The 19,237-nt window shown below is 48.1% G+C and overlaps 1 protein-coding gene across 2 annotated transcripts; it reads right to left on the reverse strand.

The window, feature by feature from the left end:
* Positions 1–4,967: 4,967 nt before the first annotated feature.
* On the reverse strand, positions 4,968–13,972 carry rfc3 (replication factor C (activator 1) 3). Of its 2 annotated transcripts, none has more exons than XM_045717436.1 (9): positions 13,724–13,972; positions 11,972–12,109; positions 8,453–8,520; positions 6,891–6,988; positions 6,591–6,772; positions 5,824–5,960; positions 5,646–5,744; positions 5,411–5,480; positions 4,968–5,305 (listed from the first exon to the last, which is right to left on the reverse strand). In XM_045717436.1, exons 1-9 carry the CDS (start codon positions 13,808–13,810, stop codon positions 5,114–5,116), a joined length of 1,071 nt encoding a protein of 356 aa, XP_045573392.1. In that variant the 5' UTR covers positions 13,811–13,972; the 3' UTR covers positions 4,968–5,113. The 2 variants fall into 2 exon arrangements, with proteins under 2 accessions (XP_045573392.1, XP_045573393.1); XM_045717437.1 differs by having other exon boundaries at positions 5,084–5,326.
* Between the last annotated feature and the right edge of the window lie 5,265 nt (positions 13,973–19,237).

Below are 19,237 nucleotides of genomic sequence, written 5' to 3' on the forward strand. Positions count from 1 at the left end.
TATTAAATTCAAAACGGTCTGTTTACAGGTCCACATCAATTTGCAATATCTTCAGAAACCTTTTCTATCAGATAGCCTACAGCAAATGTCAATGCAAAAGTTGAACATTCTGTCATCACCTCCAAAAGACATTGGAACAAGTTCGCCACGCTATCTGCTTTGAACTGCCTTGGCCTAATTCTAATACTTACAAAGTATACAGCAAATAAGGGCTTTATTGTCACCATAGAAGTTGATTATGGGTGTTTTTCAGGCGGAGTATAACGCTGGGTTGCAGGCATTGGGTCACTGCTGGGATACTGGGTTATTGATGCTGGGTTATTGATGCTGGGTTATTGACGCTGGGTTATTGATGCTGGGTTATTGGTACTGGGTTATTGGTACTGGGTTATTGGTACTGGGTTATTGATGCTTGATGCTGGGTTATTGATGCTGGGTGATGGATGCTGGGTTATTGATGCTGGGTTATTGATGCTGGGTTATTGATGCTGGGTTATTGGTGCTGGGTTATTGGTGCTGGGTTATTGATGCTGGGTTATTGGTGCTGGGTTATTGATGCTGGGTTATTGATGCTGGGTTATTGGTGCTGGGTTATTGATGCTGGGTTATTGATGCTGGGTTATTGGTGCTGGGTTATTGGTGCTGGGTTATTGATGCTGGGTTATGGATGCTGGGTTATGGATGCTGGGTTATTGATGCTGGGTTATTGATGCTTGATGCTGGGTTATTGATGGTGGGTTATTGATGCTGGGTTATTGATGCTGGGTTATTGATGCTGGGTTATGGATGCTGGGTTATTGATGCTGGGTTATTGGTGCTGGGTTATTGATGCAGGGTTATTGATACTGGGTTATGGATGCTGGGTTATTCATGCTGGGTTATTGAGATATGACCCAGTGGGGCAGATCAGAAGACTGGAGGCGTGGCTAAATAGGGGCTTAGGCTTTCATACAGATATTTTTTGGCCACCCGTGGGAGTAGATGTCTTGTCCTGTTTATCTGTTATGTTGTATAGTTATCTCAAGTTAAGATAGGGCACTTTTATAGCATTAATGAGGCTTACACCAGTGTATGAGTTCCTCAAGAGCCTATGCACATCCCTGAAACCTGAAAATGAAAAAGGACCCAGCTACTGGGTCAACCCAATTGATGGTTAAATTAACCCATGTTTTGGGTAATCCCAACATGTTGGGTTATTCACACAACCCAACTGGCTAGGTCAAAAATAATAAAATAAAAAATTGAGTGCAGTTTCAGGACGAGTCTTCGGACGAGTTTCAGGACGAGTCATCACTATCTTTGTTAAAATCGCTACGGCACCGAGGTCACTGGGTCAGTTCATCACCTGGATAAGTGGGCTCTGGAGTCTTTCCAACAATGCATTGATGGCAGTTCACATGATTCACAATGTCACCCTCCAATCCCAGTCTGAAATAATCGTCGTCTTGCTAAGGATAGTGTTCTAGAGCGCCCCTTGGTGACCAGCTGTATCACGGAGTCCATGGAGAACTTGCCGCTTCAGAGAATCAGGTACAACTTATTGGAAGAGCTTTTTGTTCACGTCTCTCTTGTCCTTGTACAGTATTCCATCTGGAATGGTGAGCTTGTTCAGGTGTTTCAGTAGTTTGATCACACTGCAGGGCTCTGATTGGTTGGTCTTTGATGTTGTTGTTGCAGTCGCCCTTTAAATCTTATCATTAATAAAAAAAAATTAAAAAAAATTGTTTTTAAATGACCCTCGAATTGAGTTAAGTTTTCCCTGTTTCCAGTCAAAAGCACTTTCGTTGGTTGAAATCATCTCATTGTAAAAAAAACAGATACACAAAACAATCTGAAGCACTCTACCACTTACAATATCTGCAGCCAGAAGTAAAAATGAAGTTGTACTTCCTGGGGTTACGGCTGTAAGGGGGGGGCAGGCTACATAGTATGCCTGTATTGTTTCTGAGAGGTCAGCCATATATCATTGCATCGTCAATTTCTGTACATTGACAAAATCTTCTGAAAAGACACACATTAGATTTTGATCTTAAGGATACTGTTTCCGTTCCCCTCAGTTGTGTTTTTTGGCGGAGCTTCCTGTATTCTGTAGTCCAAGTCCATGCAGACGTTGTAAAAATGAAAGTGTTGCTACGCATGACTGTGGACAGAGATGCACGAGAGGTCGTTTCTGATAATCTCATTAACACGGTACCTCCGGTCCAGTTCCCGTGAGTCCTGGTGATCTCATTAACACGGTACCTCCGGTCCAGTTCCCGTGAGTCCTGGTGATCTCATTAACACGGTACCTCCGGTCCAGTTCCCGTGAGTCCTGGTGATCTCATTAACACGGTACCTCCGGTCCAGTTCCCGTGAGTCCTGGTGATCTCATTAACACGGTACCTCCGGTCCAGTTCCCGTGAGTCCTGGTGATCTCATTAACACGGTACCTCCGGTCCAGTTCCAGTGAGTCCTGGTGATCTCATTAACACGGTACCTCCGGTCCAGTTCCCGTGAGTCCTGGTGATCTCATTAACAAGGTACCTCCGGTCCAGTTCCCGTGAGTCCTGGTGATCTCATTAACAAGGTACCTCCGGTCCAGTTCCAGTGAGTCCTGTGTGATGTTAATGGTGAAGGGGGAAAACCTAGTCAGTTGTCCAACTGAATGTATTCAACTGAAATGTATCTTCCGCATTTACCCCAACCCCTCTGAATCAGAGAGGTGGGGGGGGCTGCCTTAATCGACGTCCATGTCTTCAGCGCCCGGGGAACAGTGGGTTAACTGCCTTGCTCAAGAGGCAGAATGACAGATTTTTACCTTGTCAGCTCGGGGATTCGATCTAGCAACCTTCCGGTTACTAGTCCAACAATCTAACCACTCGGCTACCTGACCCCCTACACTCTAACCACTAGGCTACCTGCCCCCCTACACTCTAACCTCTAGGCTACCTGCCGCCCTACACTCTAACCACTAGGCTACCTACCCCCCCTACACTCTAACCACTAGGCTACCTGCCGCCCCCCCTACACTCTAACCACTAGGCTACCTACCCCCCTACACTCTAACCACTAGGCTACCTACCCCACTACACTCTAAGCACTAGGCTACCTGCCCCCCCTACACTAACCACTAGTCTACCTGCCCCCCCTACACTCTAACCACTAGGCTACCTGCCACCCCTCCACTCTAACCACTAGGCTACCTGCCCCCCCTACACTCTAACCACTAGACTACCTGCCACCCCTACACTCTAACCACTAGGCTACCTGCCCCCCTACACTCTAACCACTAGGCTACCTACCCCCCCCTACACTCTAACCACTAGGCTACCTGCCCCCCCTACACTCTAACCACTAGGCTACCTACCCCCCCTACACTCTAACCACTAGGCTACCCTGCCTCCAGAGTGGGGCTTGACGAGCTGCTGCCTTTCACTGGCATTTTGGGAAGCTGTTGGGTCACTGAAGGGCTGGGGAGCCGCCACTGAAGGGCTGGGGAGCTGTCAGGCAGTGGGTGGGGGAGAACGGGGTCTCCAGGCCGCTGGTACCAGGGGTGGAGGGCTCCAAGCCTGGGGAGGACGAGACACTACTGGGTGGGTAGAGGACAGATTGTGGCTGGTAGAGCCCAGGAGTCTCCTGGATGATGGAGACTGGGATGGACCTAAATGACAGGCACTTGGAGAAGGGTGTGGGTATAGGGTCATGCAGTTTGGGACTGGTGCTGGGGGAGGATGAGGACAGTGAGGAAGGCTTCCCTCTCAGTCTCTGTTGGCAGGCAGAGTAGGTGCCCCCCCCACCGACGACCGTAGTTCTGTGGGTATAATGGAGGTCATGACCTGTGGGTATGGCAGGGCTTGGGGTGTAGCGCTAACCCAGGGGCCCACTGGGGTCATGACCTGTGGGTATGGCAGGGCTTGGGGTGTAGCGCTAACCCAGGGGCCCACTGGGGTCATGACCTGTGGGGTGGAGCGCCAGGTACGAGGCATGGGTCCCAGGAGGTGCACAACAAATTCAAAACGGGCCATTGGCTGCCCCATTGAGACAGACGGAAAACAGACAATATGGAGGTGGTGGTGGTGGTGGTATCTACCAGGTAATATCAATCAATAGACAGTTTACTTTAAGACATTTTGTACGAAAGTCAACTTTATTTTACAGCATGGGTTCAATAAGACGGTACATAAGAGATGTTTCACTATCCAAATTAATCAATTATTGATATCAACCAAAGACTGGGCCTCTGAACCCCTCATATATTACAAGGTATATATATATATGAGAGAGAGTTAGATAAACATCAAGGCATCCAGAAGGATGTTGAAGATGAAGGATGATGAAGAGGGGGGAGAAAGAGCAAGTCGAGTTAGATCAGAACGTCATGGAGACAGGAAAGAGAGATTTAGAGATGAGGAGAGAGATGAGGAGAGAGATGAGAACGACATGGAGACAGGAAAGAGAGATTTAGAGATGAGGAGAGAGATGAGGAGAGAGATGAGGAGAGCGATGAGGAGAGCGATGAGGAGAGCGATGAGGAGAGCGATGAGGAGAGCGATGAGGAGAGCGATGAGAACGACATGGAGACAGGAAAGAGAGATTTAGAGATGAGGAGAAAGCCAGATAAGAACGACATGGAGACAGGAAAGAGAGATTTAGAGATGAGGAGAGAGATGAGGAGGAGAGAGATGAGGAGGAGAGAGATGAGGAGGAGAGAGATGAGGAGGAGAGAGATGAGGAGGAGAGAGATGAGGAGGAGAGAGATGAGGAGGAGAGCGATGAGGAGGAGAGCGATGAGGAGGAGAGCGATGAGGAGGAGAGCGATGAGGAGGAGAGCGATGAGGAGGAGAGCGATGAGGAGGAGAGCGATGAGGAGGAGAGCGATGAGGAGGAGAGAGATGAGGAGAGAGATGAGGAGAGCGATGAGGAGAGCGATGAGGAGAGCGATGAGGAGAGCGATGAGGAGAGCGATGAGGAGAGCGATGAGGAGAGCGATGAGGAGAGAGATGAGGAGAGCGATGAGGAGGAGAGAGATGAGGAGGAGAGAGATGAGGAGGAGAGAGATGAGGAGAGAGATGAGGAGAGCGATGAGGAGAGAGATGAGGAGAGCGATGAGGAGAGAGATGAGGAGAGAGCCAGATCAGAACGACATGGCGTCCAGCCCGTCCTCCATGAACTTCTTGTAGATGGCCATGAACCTGGCGGTGAATGCCTCTAGATGGTAGACGGCCTTATTGCCCTGCTGCAGTCGGTGTTCGTAGTGGGCTGCCATGTGAGTCACCTCTGCCTTCAGCTGTCCGTCACAGTTACCTAGCAGCTCTGTTACCAGGCCCTACACAGACAGACACAGCACCTTAACACGCCACAGAGTTAACAGCATGCACACACACACACACACCCCTCCCCATAGTCGGTGCTCAGTGTTTGTGAGGCGTACCTTCATGATGATCTCAGGAGGAATACAGTGAGTCAGCAACTCATACAGTCTCCCCCTCACCTCTAACAACCTGGGAGAGAGAGAGGGAGGTAGGGGAGAGAGAGAGGGAGGTAGGGGAGAGAGAGAGGGAGGTAGGGGAGAGAGAGAGAAAAACCTTTTAGTTCAGAAACCATTTTAATAGGGATGTTTGTTCAATGTTTTTTTTTTATTCCAGTCCTTCTCACTCCCCTCTCACCTCTGAGGACTCTGCTGACTGACGATGGCATTGGCCGTCTCTCTCAGGTAAACCTCCCAGTCGGTCTCCGGGATGTCCTGGTCTGCTGAGAACGGGTACCTGGAGAACAGGGGTCAAAGGTTATCAAACGGCAACAAGACTTACCCGTCGCAGCATCTCACACAGCGACAAGACTTACTGTTGCACTCTGCACGCCTCACACATCAGCAGTGCTTTGCGGAGGTTGCGTCCAGACTTCTCCGAGATCCGTTTGGACAACTCAGTGGGGAGAAGCAGACCCTCCTTCCTACACACTGTAGACAGAACATTACACACCTGAGAGAGAGAGAAAGAGGAGAGAGAGAGAGAGAGAAAGAAAGAGAGAGAGAGAGAGAAAGAAAGAGAGAAAGAGAGAAAGAAAGAGAGAGAGAGAGAGAAAGAAAGAGAGAAAGAGAGAAAGAGAGAGAGAGGGAAAGAGAGAGGGAAAGAGAGAGGGAAAGAGAGAGGGAAAGAGAGAGGGAAAGAGAGAGGGAAAGAGAGAGGGAAAGAGAGAGGGAAAGAGAGAGGGAAAGAGAGAGGGAAAGAGAGAGGGAAAGAGAGAGGGAAAGAGAGAGGGAAAGAGAGAGGGAAAGAGAGAGGGAAAGAGAGAGGGCGAGAGAGGGAAAGAGAGGGAAAGAGAGGAGAGAGAAGAGAGAAAGAGAAGAGAGAAAGAGAGAGAGAGAAGAGAGAAAGAGAGAGAGAGAAGAGAGAAAGAGAGGAGAGAGAAGAGAGAAAGAGAGAGAGAGAAGAGAGAAAGAGAGAGAAGAGAGAGAGAGAAAGAAAGAGAGAAAGAGAGAAGAGAGAAGAGAGGAGAGAGAAAAGAGATGACAGAAGGTGAGAATTCAAAGAGTCACATTTGATGGTAGTTGAAATAATCTACCTTGCACTCACTAAACATCCTTCCCTCTCCATCCCATAACGCCCTACCTCCTCTGTACTGGGCAGGGGCACCCTGATGGCCAGACACCTGCTCCTGATTGGTCCAATGACTTTGGAGGTGGAGTTACAGCAGAGGATGATCCGGCAGGTGGACATGTACTTCTCCATGGTACGACGCAATGCATGCTGGGCATCCTTAGTGAGGCGGTCCACCTCTGTCAACAGGACCACTAGGTGTGAGAGAGAGTGTGAGAGAGAGGTTGTTTTATTAAAATGGTGTCAGAACGTGAACATCCTAACAGAACAGTACGCAGCGCGTGTGTTTGTGTGTGCGTGTGAGTGTCTGACCTTTGAACTCCCTCTGGGTGCTGGTCTGGATCTGTTGAGCCTGGGCCATAGTCTTGATCAGCTCCTGGATGACCACACGGTCACTGTTACCAGCATCACTGTTAAAATCAGAGAGATGTTCAATATGACCACACGGCCACTGTTACCAGCATCACTGTTACCAGCATCACTGTTACCAGCATCACTGTTACCAGCATCACTGTTAAAATCAGAGAGATGTTCAATATGACCACACTGTTACCAGCATCACTGACCAGCACTCACAGTTACAAAACAGAGATGTACACTGTTAGCAGCAACACTGTTAAAATCAGAGAGAGCAATATGACCAACTCGGCTCACTGATTACCAGGCATCACTGTTGAGAGATGTTCAATACTACGTCACTGTTTACCTGGGACATCACTGAGTTACTAGCTATGGTGTTGATGTGTACCAGTACTACTGTTTACCTGGATCACTCGTGTAGATACTGGCTATGGTGGATGTTCAATACTACTACCTGTTTACCTAGCGTACTGACCACACACACGGTCCTTACAAAACACACTGTCACTGTTAGCAGCAACACTCTGATGAGGAAAATCTCTCCAACTCAGATCGTTGAGTCCCAGGCTATGGTGTTGATGTGTACCAATACTACTTCCTGTTTACCTTGGGTTGACCTCCACGTGGTAGTTACTGGCTATGGTGTTGATGTGTACCAATACTACTTCCTGTTTACCTTGGGTTGACCTCCAGGTGGTAGTTACTGGCTATGGTGTTGATGTGTACCAATACTACTTCCTGTTTACCTTGGGTTGACCTCCAGGTGGTAGTTACTGGCTATGGTGTTGATGTGTACCAATACTACTTCCTGTTTACCTTGGGTTGACCTCCAGGTGGTAGTTACTGGCTATGGTGTTGATGTGTACCAATACTACTTCCTGTTTACCTTGGGTTGACCTCCAGGTGGTAGTTACTGGCTATGGTGTTGATGTGTACCAATACTACTTCCTGTTTACCTTGGGTTGACCTCCAGGTGGTAGTTACTGGCTATGGTGTTGATGTGTACCAATACTACTTCCTGTTTACCTTGGGTTGACCTCCAGGTGGTAGTTACTGGCTATGGTGTTGATGTGTACCAATACTACTTCCTGTTTACCTTGGGTTGACCTCCAGGTGGTAGTTACTGGCTATGGTGTTGATGTTACCAATACTACTTCCTGTTTACCTTGGGTTGACCTCCAGGTGGTAGTTACTGGCTATGGTGTTGATGTGTACCAATACTACTTCCTGTTTACCTTGGGTTGACCTCCAGGTGGTAGTTACTGGCTATGGTGTTGATGTGTACCAATACTACTTCCTGTTTACCTTGGGTTGACCTCCAGGTGGTAGTTACTGGCTATGGTGTTGATGTGTACCAATACTACTTCCTGTTTACCTTGGGTTGACCTCCAGGTGGTAGTTACTGGCTATGGTGTTGATGTGTACCAATACTACTTCCTGTTTACCTTGGGTTGACCTCCAGGTGGTAGTTACTGGCTATGGTGTTGATGTTACCAATACTACTTCCTGTTTACCTTGGGTTGACCTCCAGGTGGTAGTTACTGGCTATGGTGTTGATCTCAATCTTCTTCTTAGAAGGAGCCTGAACAGAGAAGAGGACACGTACGCAGAATGAATCAGATGGTAGTATTGAGATGTGTCTGTGTAGTTTCTCCACCTCGGATCTGTGCAGTGTGTGTGTGTGTGTGTGTGTGTGTAGTGTGTGTGTGCAGTGTGTTAGGGTTGGGCGATATTACGATAGCATCGTCTAGCGACAATGATTGACTGACACCCCCCCAATAAATACAACTTTTGTGGGGAGGTGATATGGGGGGAAAAAAGTGATCAATATTTTTCTAAATAAGAATAAAATGGCAATGAGCAAAAAAATATATTTCCATGGATAGTTACTTTATGTTAGCAGCAGCAGGGCTCTAGTCAGTCAAATGAGATGATCCATCTATCTAACCTGGCCAGGGACTGACTGGTCAGTGAGCTGTATCTATCTAACATGGCCAGGGACTGACTGGTCAGTGAGCTGTATCTAACACGGCCAGGGACTGACTGGTCAGTGAGCTGTATCTATCTAACACGGCCAGGGACTGACTGGTCAGTGAGCTGTATCTATCTAACACGGCCAGGGACTGACTGGTCAGTGAGCTGTATCTATCTAACACGGCCAGGGACTGACTGGTCAGTGAGCTGTATCTATCTAACACGGCCAGGGACTGACTGGTCAGTGAGCTGTATCTATCTAACATGGCCAGGGACTGACTGGTCAGTGAGCTGTATCTATCTAACATGGCCAGGGACTGACTGGTCAGTGAGCTGTTATCTAACACGGCCAGGGACTGACTGGTCAGTGAGCTGTATCTATCTAACACGGCCAGGGACTGACTGGTCAGTGAGCTGTATCTATCTAACATGGCCAGGGACTGACTGGTCAGTGAGCTGTATCTATCTAACATGGCCAGGGACTGACTGGTCAGTGAGCTGTATCTATCTAACACGGCCAGGGACTGACTGGTCAGTGAGCTGTATCTATCTAACATGGCCAGGGACTGACTGGTCAGTGAGCTGTATCTATCTAACATGGCCAGGGACTGACTGGTCAGTGAGCTGTATCTATCTAACATGGCCAGGGACTGACTGGTCAGTGAGCTGTATCTATCTAACACGGCCAGGGACTGACTGGTCAGTGAGCTGTATCTATCTAACATGGCCAGGGACTGACTGGTCAGTGAGCTGTATCTATCTAACATGGCCAGGGACTGACTGGTCAGTGAGCTGTATCTATCTAACATGGCCAGGGACTGACTGGTCAGTGAGCTGTATCTATCTAACATGGCCAGGGACTGACTGGTCAGTGAGCTGTATCTATCTAACACGGCCAGGGACTGACTGGTCAGTGAGCTGTATCTATCTAACACGGCCAGGGACTGACTGGTCAGTGAGCTGTATCTATCTAACATGGCCAGGGACTGACTGGTCAGTGAGCTGTATCTATCTAACACGGCCAGGGACTGACTGGTCAGTGAGCTGTATCTATCTAACACGGCCAGGGACTGACTGGTCAGTGAGCTGTATCTATCTAACACGGCCAGGGACTGACTGGTCAGTGAGCTGTATCTATCTAACATGGCCAGGGACTGACTGGTCAGTGAGCTGTATCTATCTAACACGGCCAGGGACTGACTGGTCAGTGAGCTGTATCTATCTAACACGGCCAGGGACTGACTGGTCAGTGAGCTGTATCTATCTAACATGGCCAGGGACTGACTGGTCAGTGAGCTGTATCTATCTAACATGGCCAGGGACTGACTGGTCAGTGAGCTGTATCTATCTAACATGGCCAGGGACTGACTGGTCAGTGAGCTGTATCTATCTAACATGGCCAGGGACTGACTGGTCAGTGAGCTGTATCTATCTAACATGGCCAGGGACTGACTGGTCAGTGAGCTGTATCTATCTAACACGGCCAGGGACTGACTGGTCAGTGAGCTGTATCTATCTAACACGGCCAGGGACTGACTGGTCAGTGAGCTGTATCTATCTAACATGGCCAGGGACTGACTGGTCAGTGAGCTGTATCTATCTAACATGGCCAGGGACTGACTGGTCAGTGAGCTGTATCTATCTAACATGGCCAGGGACTGACTGGTCAGTGAGCTGTATCTATCTAACATGGCCAGGGACTGACTGGTCAGTGAGCTGTATCTATCTAACACGGCCAGGGACTGACTGGTCAGTGAGCTGTATCTATCTAACATGGCCAGGGACTGACTGGTCAGTGAGCTGTATCTATCTAACATGGCCAGGGACTGACTGGTCAGTGAGCTGTATCTATCTAACATGGCCAGGGACTGACTGGTCAGTGAGCTGTATCTATCTAACATGGCCAGGGACTGACTGGTCAGTGAGCTGTATCTATCTAACATGGCCAGGGACTGACTGGTCAGTGAGCTGTATCTATCTAACATGGCCAGGGACTGACTGGTCAGTGAGCTGTATCTATCTAACATGGCCAGGGACTGACTGGTCAGTGAGCTGTATCTATCTAACATGGCCAGGGACTGACTGGTCAGTGAGCTGTATCTATCTAACACGGCCAGGGACTGACTGGTCAGTGAGCTGTATCTATCTAACATGGCCAGGGACTGACTGGTCAGTGAGCTGTATCTATCTAACATGGCCAGGGAATGCATGAGTGATATTTTGATGTGCAGCCTGTCAAAAGAATCCAAAATTATAACATTTATTTATTTTTCGGCTCTTCGGAGTATTTGCCGACATATGTGCATATTGGACTACATACTCAAAACATGATATCGCTAAATGTAGGCCAATTGATTCATGTAGCTCTAAATGTAGGGCAATTGATTCATGTAGCTCTAAATGTAGGCCAATTGATTCATGTAGCGCTAAATGTAGGCCAATTGATTCATGTAGCGCTAAATGGAGGCCAATTGATTCATGTAGCTCTAAATGGAGGCCAATTGATTCATGTAGCTCTAAATGGAGGCCAATTGATTCATGTAGCTCTAAATGGAGGCCAATTGATTCATGTAGCTCTAAATGGAGGCCAATTGATTCATGTAGCTCTAAATGGAGGCCAATTGATTCATGTAGCTCTAAATGGAGGCCAATTGATTCATGTAGCTCTAAATGGAGGCCAATTGATTCATGTAGCTCTAAATGTAGGCTAATTGATGTAGGCTAATTGATTAATGTAGCGCTAAATGTAGGCTAACATCCTATATAAACTTCCCAGTGCTAGGCTTAAGCTACTTGCTATACAACAAGAGCTCACGGTTTGATGTGAGATTAACGCTTAGACAAACACACTTCAAAGTGTTTGACACCCTGGATCGTCTTATGGCCAATAGGGGGCGATACCATCATATATCCCTCTCCTCACCGTGATGTGTGTGTGTGTGTGTGTGTGTGTGTGTGTGTGTGTGTGTGTGGTTAACCCTTTCCTCACCGTGATGGGGAGAGTATGTGTGACGTTAACCTTCTACTCATCGTTATGGTGTGTGTAACCCTCTCCTCACCGTAACGGTCTGGTGTTCTATGCGTAGTTTCTCCACCCCAGCTCCGTACAGTTCTCTCAGCAGACACATGATACGGGTCTTCTTCCCTGCTCCGGACGGCCCGTACACCAACAGATGAGGGAAGTCCCCACATTGGACCTGGAGAACACACAGGTTATAGAAGACAGCCCCGTACACCAACAGATGAGGAAGCAGCCGAGCGGTCAGGAGCCGTCGGACCAGTAGCCTAAAGGCCGCTGGTTCAAATCCCAAAGCCGACAAGGTGGAAAAAAACCCGATTGATTTGCCCTTGAGCAAAGTACTTAATCCTAATTTATCCAGGGTAGCAATCAATAATGGCTGATCCCTGGCTCAGAGCCGACTCTCGGGGGAAGTAACAAATATCCAATTTACACATGCGCATGTGTGAAATAGGACAAAATGTAAGCACCCACCTGATTATCTTACTACTATCTAAGTCGCCACACTGGATGTGGAACAGGAAGTTGTTCATTAGGCACTAGACACGGAGGGAGGAACTACCTGGAGTTGTCCAGTAAGAAATGCCTGTTTAAGTTTACTGCAGAAAAACGTTTTGCTACGATGAGCCCTAATCAAACTAGCCAGCAGATCTGACCCGCTTGCCTACAGCTACATTAGGGTTGGACATGCTTCCTGTCTGTGTATATTAAAGACACCGTGGAGTTAGCGAGAGATATGGGTCGGGAAAGCGTACCTCACTTAATGCAGGGATGATTAATGCGTTGTACTCCGAATTATCCCCCGAATTGTCCCATTATCCAAAACTGTTACACCGAGAACACTGAACGACTTTAATAAAAACCGACCCGAGGTTAAACCCCGCAGTGTTCCTGTCCTGGAGACTCACAAGGTGTGCACTGTGCAGGGTTTTGTTCCAGCGCGGCAGTGATTCATGCACAGCCTGTACAGTCATTTAGCTACCCTACTACAGGGTTATGGTTACACTGATACGTGTTATGTCAAAGTAACGTCAAAAGTTGTATGTTTGGGGATAACTTACGTTAAATTTTAGCTAACGTTAAGACGTACTTAACCCTCACTACAGAACAGAGCCATGTTGATATGTGGCTAGTAGATTACTGTATCTGGCTAGCAACACTCTACTGGAAACCTTCTAGCTAATGTTAGCTGACTAGCTGACAAAGTACGACAAAACTACTGCAATAGTTAGCTGGCTAAGTTAGTTAGCAAGCTGTTACCATACCAAAGACATACCAATAGTTAGCTAAGTTAGTTAGGAAGCTGCTACCTTACCAAAGACATACCAATAGTTAGCAAGCTGCTACCATACCAGACATACCAATAGTTAGCTGGCTAAGTTAGTTAGCAAGCTGCTACCATAAAGACATACCAATAGTTAGCTGGCTAAGTTAGTTAGGAAGCTGCTACCTTACCAAAGACATACCAATAGTTAGCAAGCTGCTACCATACCAAAGACATACCAATAGTTAGCTGGCTAAGTTAGTTAGCAAGCTGCTACCATAAAGACATACCAATAGTTAGCTGGCTAAGTTAGTTACCAAGCTGCTACCATACCAGACATACCAATAGTTAGCTGGCTAAGTTAGTTAGCAAACTGCTACCATACCAAAGACATACCAATAGTTAGCTGGCTAAGTTAGTTAGCAAGTTGCTACCATACCAAAGACACTGTGATAATACGCTCCCTAAACAGAGAATCTAGCTAGCTAACGTTAGCCGGCCATGTTGATAAACTGGTTTAAATCTTACCAGGTTTTTCAGTTGATTAGCTTGCTCTTTGTGGTAGTCCAATTTCCCCAGAGAGGTAGGTCTGTATTTGTCCACCCACAAACTCATTTTTTTTTTTTGTAATGTTATTTCACAGTCTTCTATTCACTGTTTTTGTTTGAGCTGCTTCGTGTCGATTCTTCTGATTTTAATTCCCGCGAATTATTATTATTTTTTTTTTAAGGCGCGCTGTCAAATGTCTCTACAGAGAGTCATGAGGGACAAACCTCCTAGTTGGCGTTTTGGAAAATACAGCCGCCGCTGCTGCCACCAGGTGGTGACTTGAGGTCATTTCTGGACTGAGTTTTGACAAAAACTTGCTTAGATGTAGCAAAGATCCTAAACCAAGGGGTCTCCAACAGCTAACTCGCAAAGTCATTTTAAAAGTACATGGATTTTTTGTTGTTGTTGTTGTTGTTGATTTTTTTTCTCCATCACAAACTGTCATAAACAGGTTACGAGCCAAATCAACGCCACAGTGATCACGTTTACATGCACGCAGCTCAAATTCCGTTTTATTAGTTCTTGTTCGGGGATAAACTGTTTACATGCACCTTGGACATCCCGTTCACGAATATTCCTGTATCCATAAATAAACAGAATATTCCTTATTTAAGTTCCTATGGGTTAAATGGAATAGCAACTGAAATATGGACAGTGACTGTAGGCCTATAAACTCTCACATGTAGCGTAATATAATATTAACTCCTGCAGAATTATGCATTTCTTGCAATAAAATTATACAACAATAAACTTTGATTTGATTTTCAATTGAGGAAATGAATTAAAGTGCACTTAGACTAGACTACTCATAACGGAGGGAGGGGGGGGGTGTTGTTTAAATTGGGAGTAACAGGAATTATCCGTTTTGGGAGGAAAAAACAGCCTTTTGTGATGTTATAGCAATACCTTTTTCCCTGTTTGAAAAACTTAGACAATACTCGCGTCTTTCACGCGGGTCGTACTGTAACTCCGTTCGGTGCAGTGTCTGATACAGATCCAGGTTTGAAGACGAGGCCATTGCTCATCTTGAGCCGCTGGCAAATCAAATTTAACGAACGGTGAATTTAAATTTAACACATTTTCTCCCCTCATCTGCAATGGCATTTCCAACTATTCTCGAGTAAAACCCTGTTTTGAAGTTTTATGTAAAGTTTTGATTAGATAGTCATTTGAAGAAGAAAAAAAGTGGGTAAGAGATGGTGAGTGGACCTACCTTGGCTCAAACCACCACGGGACCTGGATGAGGTGGACCTGGACCATAGGCCTACTGCCCCCTCCCTCCCTGTGTGCTGTGATCCAGACCCCACCGAGAGTGGACCGATTCTGGGTGAGACCTGGGACATGTGCCCTGAGACATCCAGGCACGTGGATGAGGTACACATGGAGCAGATCTCCTCTGTGAGCTGTACTACTGAGGTGGAGACATTATACAGAGTCTGGTGTTGTCTCAGGTGTGAAGGAACACTCTGGCCAACAGCATCCTGTTAGAGTAGATGAGGCAGAGAGACCTAGGGATCCCATCTCTACCCTCCTCCTTCTACACCTCTCTCTTCTCCCCTCTCACTACCCCTCTCTCTTCTCCCCTCTCACTACCCCTCTCTCTTCTCCCCTCTCACTACCCCTCTCTTCTCCCCTTTTTTCAGTCCTCTCTCCAGTCATCTCTCCAGTCATCTCTCCAGTCATCTCTCCAGTCCTCTCTCCAGTCATCTCTCCTCCAGTCCTCTCTCCTCCAGTCCTCTCTTCCAGTCCTCTCTCCAGTCATCTCTCCTCCAGTCCTCTCTCCAGTCCTCTCTCCAGTCATCTCTCCTCCAGTCCTCTCTCCAGTCATCTCTCCAGTCATCTCTCCTCCAGTCCTCTCTCCAGTCCTCTCTCCATCCCTCTTTCCAAGCCAGACTGGGCCTTATTGCCTTTGATACCCCCCAGTCTGTAGGCGCCCCAGGGCCAGGTGATGGTAGTCCAATTGACCTGCTCCGTATCATAAAAAACAAACATAGCGTTATATTCTTCAATGACAATGTCAGCCCACCTAGAGCCTCCGTCACCCAGAGCTCCAATGGTGAGGAGTCTTCCTCAGCCGATGAGGAAGAGGGACACAGTGAGGATGAGGAGGAGCAGGTCTCAGATCTGCCGCAGTATAAGGAGTTCCAGGTCAGCAGTCGCCGTAGAAAACTGAGCAGGAACAGGAAGGGGCTGAGGAAAAGACAGGAAGTCCCACCCACCGGCTCTATGATTGGCCTAAGTGCCACCAATAAGACCAGCCCAAAGGCCAAGAAGGATGAGGATGAGGATGAGGATGAAGAGGACAAAAGGTAACAGGTGAGGAAGATTTGATGTACTACACCATGTGCGCCACTAGAGTGCGCCATTGTTGCATTTGTTTTGCTCAGACTGTGACAATCCTGTGACAATACTGTGACAAATTTTCCCCAGATCTCCAACTCTGACTGAAATAACTGTCTTTCTAGATTTCCACAAGTCTGAACTGATTTAATCATTTCACAATTTTCATTCAACTGATTTGAATGACTTTAAACGTGTGTGTGTGTGTATGTGTGCATGTGTGTGTGTGTGTGTGTGTGTGTGTGTGTGTGTGTGTGTGTGTGTGTGTGTGTGTGTGTGTGTGTGTGTGTGTGTGTGAGTGAGTGAGAGAGGTTTGGCAGGCATGCTCGAATTCCGTTCATTTTTCTCTGGTCGGCCCTGGCATCCCAAGCTCCCAGCATGCATTGTACCGTGAGCGTGCTCCTGACCACATTCTCACACCTGTCAGCGAGGCCCGGCCAGTGGTTCCTGGCACATTCCCCTAACGTTCCACTGGAAGGTTCTCCTGAAACGGTTTTCTTCTGGCCCGTCAAACAGGGTTATTTAGTTCTATGGTGTGTATGGTATAGTAGAGCAGAAGGCTAGAGGTCTCTGTGTGGGTATAGTAGAGCAGAAGGCTAGAGGTCTCTGTGTGGGTATAGTAGAGCAGAAGGCTGGAGGTCTCTGTGTGGGTATAGTAGAGCAGAAGGCTGGAGGTCTCTGTGTGGGTATAGTAGAGCAGAAGGCTGGAGGTCTCTGTGTGGGTATAGTAGAGCAGAAGGCTGGAGGTCTCTGTGTGGGTATAGTAGAGCAGAAGGCTGGAGGTCTCTGTGTGGGTATAGTAGAGCAGAAGGCTAGAGGTCTCTGTGTGGGTATAGTAGAGCAGAAGGCTGGAGGTCTCTGTGTGGGTATAGTAGAGCAGAAGGCTGGAGGTCTCTGTGTGGGTATAGTAGAGCAGAAGGCTGGAGGTCTCTGGGTAGTGGGTATAGTAGAGCAGAAGGCTACAGGTCTCTGTGTGGGTATAGTAGAGCAGAAGGCTAGAGGTCTCTGTGTGGGTATAGTAGAGCAGAAGGCTGGAGGTCTCTGTGTGGGTATAGTAGAGCAGAAGGCTAGAGGTCTCTGTGTGGGTATAGTAGAGCAGAAGGCTGGAGGTCTCTGTGTGGGTATAGTAGAGCAGAAGGCTAGAGGTCTCTGTGTGGGTATAGTAGAGCAGAAGGCTGGAGGACTCTGTGTGGGTATAGTAGAGCAGAAGGCTGGAGGTCTCTGTGTGGGTATAGTAGAGCAGAAGGCTGGAGGTCTCTGGGTAGTGGGTATAGTAGAGCAGAAGGCTAGAGGTCTCTGTGTGGGTATAGTAGAGCAGAAGGCTAGAGGTCTCTGTGTGGGTATAGTAGAGCAGAAGGCTAGAGGTCTCTGTGTGGGTATAGTAGAGCAGAAGGCTGGAGGTCTCTGTGTGGGTATAGTAGAGCAGAAGGCTGGAGGTCTCTGTGTGGGTATAGTAGAGCAGAAGGCTGGAGGTCTCTGTGTGGGTATAGTAAAGCAGAAGGCTGGAGGTCTCTGTGTGGGTATAGTAGAGCAGAAGGCTAGAGGTCTCTGTGTGGGTATAGTAGAGCAGAAGGCTAGAGGTCTCTGTGTGGGTATAGTAGAGCAGAAGGCTAGAGGTCTCTGTGTGGGTATAGTAGAGCAGAAGGCTAGAGGTCTCTGTGTGGGTATAGTAGAGCAGAAGGCTGGAGGTCTCTGTGTGGGTATAGTAGAGCAGAAGGCTAGAGGTCTCTGTGTGGGTATAGTAGAGCAGAAGGCTAGAGGTCTCTGTGTGGGTATAGTAGAGCAGAAGGCTGGAGGACTCTGTGTGGGTATAGTAGAGCAGAAGGCTAGAGGTCTCTGTGTGGGTATAGTAGAGCAGAAGGCTGGAGGTCTCTGTGTGGGTATAGTAGAGCAGAAGGCTGGAGGTCTCTGTGTGGGTATAGTAGAGCAGAAGGCTAGAGGTCTCTGTGTGGGTATAGTAGAGCAGAAGGCTGGAGGACTCTGTGTGGGTATAGTAGAGCAGAAGGCTGGAGGTCTCTGTGTGGGTATAGTAGAGCAGAAGGCTGGAGGTCTCTGGGTAGTGGGTATAGTAGAGCAGAAGGCTAGAGGTCTCTGTGTGGGTATAGTAGAGCAGAAGGCTAGAGGTCTCTGTGTGGGTATAGTAGAGCAGAAGGCTAGAGGTCTCTGTGTGGGTATAGTAGAGCAGAAGGCTGGAGGTCTCTGTGTGGGTATAGTAGAGCAGAAGGCTGGAGGTCTCTGTGTGGGTATAGTAGAGCAGAAGGCTAGAGGTCTCTGTGTGGGTATAGTAGAGCAGAAGGCTGGAGGTCTCTGTGTGGGTATAGTAGAGCAGAAGGCTACAGGTCTCTGTGTGGGTATAGTAGAGCAGAAGGCTAGAGGTCTCTGTGTGGGTATAGTAGAGCAGAAGGCTGGAGGTCTCTGTGTGGGTATAGTAGAGCAGAAGGCTACAGGTCTCTGTGTGGGTATAGTAGAGCAGAAGGCTGGAGGTCTCTGTGTGGGTATAGTAGAGCAGAAGGCTGGAGGTCTCTGTGTGGGTATAGTAGAGCAGAAGGCTAGAGGTCTCTGTGTGGGTATAGTAGAGCAGAAGGCTAGAGGTCTCCGTGTGGGTATAGTAGAGCAGAAGGCTAGAGGTCTCTGTGTGGGTATAGTAGAGCAGAAGGCTGGACAACTGATCTAACAGTCAATCTGGATATTGTCTTGTTTCCCCCTCAGTCCCCCTCTCCCTCCCTCCCTTCCCTCTCTCTCTCCCTTTCTTTCCCTCACTCCCTCTCCTTCCCTCATCCCCTTTCCCCCTCCCTCTCTCTCCCCTCCCTCTTTCCCTCACTCCCACTCCCCTCCCTCTCTTTCCCTCACCCCCCCTCCCCCTCCCTCCCTCTCCCTCTCTCCCTCTCCCTCCTCTCCCCCTCCCTCTCCCTCTCTCCCTCTCCCTCTCTCTCCCTCACTCCCTCTCCCCTCCCTCTCCTTCCCTCACCCCCTTTCCCCCTCCTCCTCCTTCTCTCTCCCTCTCCAGGAGAAGTAAACAGGACTAGTTCTCGACATTTAGAGTGTTATTTGCCCCCAGGGGTCAGTGACACAACATTTCCACTCTCTGAAAGTTTGTAGGACCCCCTTTCCCCACACCTCGTGTTTCCTCCTTCCCCGCCTCCCAACGTTCTC

This window comes from Salmo salar, chromosome ssa04 (genome assembly GCF_905237065.1).
Source record: "Salmo salar chromosome ssa04, Ssal_v3.1, whole genome shotgun sequence".
NCBI lineage: Eukaryota > Metazoa > Chordata > Actinopteri > Salmoniformes > Salmonidae > Salmo > Salmo salar.

Bases quoted from the DNA above. Each gene is read 5' to 3' on its own strand.
- rfc3 (XM_045717436.1), bottom strand. From the start codon at position 13,810: ATGAGTTTGTGGGTGGACAAATACAGACCTACCTCTCTGGGGAAATTG. The intron at 5,745-5,823 runs GTAAGTCTTGTC...CCTGTTCTCCAG, and splicing joins GAGGCGTGCAGAGTGCAACA to GTACCCGTTCTCAGCAGACC. The intron at 5,481-5,645 runs GTGAGAGGGGAG...TCTCTCTCCCAG, and splicing joins AGTCAGCAGAGTCCTCAGAG to GTTGTTAGAGGTGAGGGGGA.